Genomic DNA, 2,827 nt, shown 5'->3' on the forward strand with positions numbered 1-2,827 from the left:
AAAAAAAAAAAGATAACATGAGCATGCGAGGACGAGCACGTCTACGAATTTCTGTAATTTTCTGCCCATTCTCTATGTTTCCCATGTATTATATGATATATTGATATTTCGTAAACTTCCCAAAATGATTATGTGGAGCATTTTTTGATAAGTGTGTGGCCATCTTGTCAAGTTGTCTTATCCAGAATTTAGTAGCTTATCACAACCTCACCTCATGTGGGCACGATCGACACCGTCGTTAAAATACACTGACAACTCCAGACCGCCACAGCGGCCGTGCCACTCAACATTATTGCCAGATCCATTCCTCCCGTGCGAGAGCGACAGGCAGACAGCGGCCGTGCCGTGCCGGTGGCGCGCGGCAAGCGGCGACGGCCATGGAGCTCCTGCGGGACAGCATCCCCATGGTGTCCCTGGCCACCGCGGCCGCCGCGCTGTACGCGCGCATGGCCTCGTCGCTCCTCCGCCCCGGCCTCCCGCGCCTCGTCGCGCTGCTCCCGCTCTTCCCATTCCTCGCCGCCGCTCCCCTGGCCCTCACTTCCTCCGCCATCGTCCGGGCCACCGCCGCCTTCTTCCTGGCCTGGCTCTGCGCGTTCAAGCTCGCCCTCCTCGCCGCCGGCCGCGGCCCGCTCGACCCCGCGCTCCCCGTGCTCCCGTTCGTCTTCACCGCCCTGCTCCCCGTCAAGCTCCGCCCCGCCGGCGCCGGAGCGCCCAAAGCCAAGCCGCTGCCGTCGCTCCTCTCTTGCGCGGCCAAGGTCGCCGCCATAGCCGCCATCCTCCGTCTCTACCAGTACAACGCTCGGCTGCACCCCTACGCGCGCCGGACGCTGTACGGCGTCCACATATACTGCTTCCTGGACCTCTTCTTCCCCTGCATCGCGGCGGCCGCCGGCGCGCTCGGCATGGAGACGGAGCCGCAGTTCGACCGCCCCTACCTGGCCTCCTCGCTGCGCGACTTCTGGGGCCGGCGGTGGAACCTCATGGTGTCGGCCATCCTCCGGCCGTCGGTGTACGACCCCGTGCGCGCGCGCGCCGGGAGCCCCGCCGGCGTGCTGGCCACCTTCCTGGTGTCCGGGCTGATGCACGAGGGCATGGTGTACTACCTCAGCCTCCGGCGGCCGGACGGCCGGATGACCGCCTTCTTCCTGCTCCACGGCGTCTGCTGCGTCGTCGAGGGGTGGTGCGCGCGGCGGTGGGCGGCGAAGGGGTGGCCGTCGCCGCCGCGGGCCGTGGCGACGGTGATTGTGGTGGTGTTCGTCGCGGGCACGTCGTTCTGGCTCTTCTTCCCGCCGCTGTGCAAGGACGGTGGCGAGGAGAAGCTGCTGGAGGAGTGGGCTGCCGTGGCGGCCTTCTTCCTCGACGCCAGCAGAAAGATTAATGGCGTTGTACGTTCAACGGACTCACTAGCAGTAGGAAAATAAATTTCAGATTGATTGGGACTCTAACCAAGCAACCAAACAGGATTGCATTGTCTTGTTTACCATGATAAAGTCTGAGAGATGAAACAATAAACATCGCCAGCTCTGATGATTCCCAGCCAAAAACAAGTCATGATCCACCAACCTTGGGAGTCGTCCTCAAACTGAGATTGTACTTTTACAGTGCCAAGTTTGCCAAAAAAGTTCAGTGTTAAAAGAGCTTTAAACCATAGACGACCGCCCTGCTATTCACGAAGACAAACTTCCTTCCATCTCATTAGATGGTACATCTTGCAAAAGGAAATTATGGGCTCTCAAGAAATCCAACCATCTCACATCCCCACCACTGACAGTTAGGATGTGTTTGTTAGGGTGCATGAGGGTAAATTTACTACTCAACCCACTTTTGGTTGATTGGTATCCTGCACAGGACCACCTCGAGCTTAGCCCAAATATACTCGTAGAATGCACGAAGAGAGAACACATCGGTAGCCGTTCATTGGTCAGCATGACTGTGCACGAGTGACGCGTGCGACGTCGTGTTTCAAAATATGTTCAGAAATTCAATTTTTTTTTAATTATAAAAAATGTTCAGAATTTCAGAAAATGGTCAAATTTTCAAAACTTATTTACATTTTCAAAAAAATCAAAAAATATGATAATTTCCAAAAAAACTAAAATTGTTCAGCATTTCAAATTTTGAATAGATTTCCACAAAAGATTCAATTTCTTTAATTTTTTTAGAAAATGTTCAGATTTTAAAAAAATGGAAAAAAAATCAGAATTTCTCAAAATTTATTTAAAGTTTCAGAAAATGTTCATAATTCCAAAATAATTAAAAATAGAAAATATTCAAAGTTTTTGTTCACCTTTTCAAATTCTGTTCACCATTCAATTTTTTTGGGGGAATTCAAAAGTGTTCAACATGTTTAAACAGATACGGGCTATCAAACAAAGTGTCAGCTCAGCATGTCTCAACACCGCTACTAGACAACAACAAATGCATGTTCAACATGTATAAGGAGAGAACAACCATGCTAGGTTGAGAATGCTAACAAACACACCCTTAAGCACCATTCTACCCCAGAGGGCAGCATCTTCTTACCTCCTCAGCACCCCAGTCTCTTTTCAATAACAGGCTTACTCACATTCATATACAAGAACAAACTGGAAATATTCCTGCTGAGACAAAGCTTCTATAAAGCAACAAATGATAGCATAGTTTAGAACAGAACAGGAAAACATATTATTACAGCATAGTTTACAAATATTTCCGTTGTGTAAATCGTCGCCATTCACCAGTATTCACTAGCCCTCCGTCACTTTACGTATTACAGTTTGAGTATAACACGCCGTCCAAGTGCGTGGCAAAATACGAATGCGACAGTGGCCCAAAATGCCAAGACGAA

General features: G+C 50.7%; 1 protein-coding gene across 1 annotated transcript; it reads left to right on the top strand.

The window, feature by feature from the left end:
• Positions 1-283: 283 nt before the first annotated feature.
• Positions 284-1,544, top strand: LOC119345591 (acyl-CoA--sterol O-acyltransferase 1-like). The gene has a single exon (XM_037615608.1). It carries the CDS (start codon positions 378-380, stop codon positions 1,419-1,421), a length of 1,044 nt encoding a protein of 347 aa, XP_037471505.1. The 5' UTR covers positions 284-377; the 3' UTR covers positions 1,422-1,544.
• The last annotated feature ends 1,283 nt before the right edge of the window (positions 1,545-2,827 follow it).

The sequence above is a fragment of the Triticum dicoccoides genome, unplaced genomic scaffold, assembly GCF_002162155.2.
Source record: "Triticum dicoccoides isolate Atlit2015 ecotype Zavitan unplaced genomic scaffold, WEW_v2.0 scaffold254863, whole genome shotgun sequence".
Taxonomy (NCBI): domain Eukaryota; kingdom Viridiplantae; phylum Streptophyta; class Magnoliopsida; order Poales; family Poaceae; genus Triticum; species Triticum dicoccoides.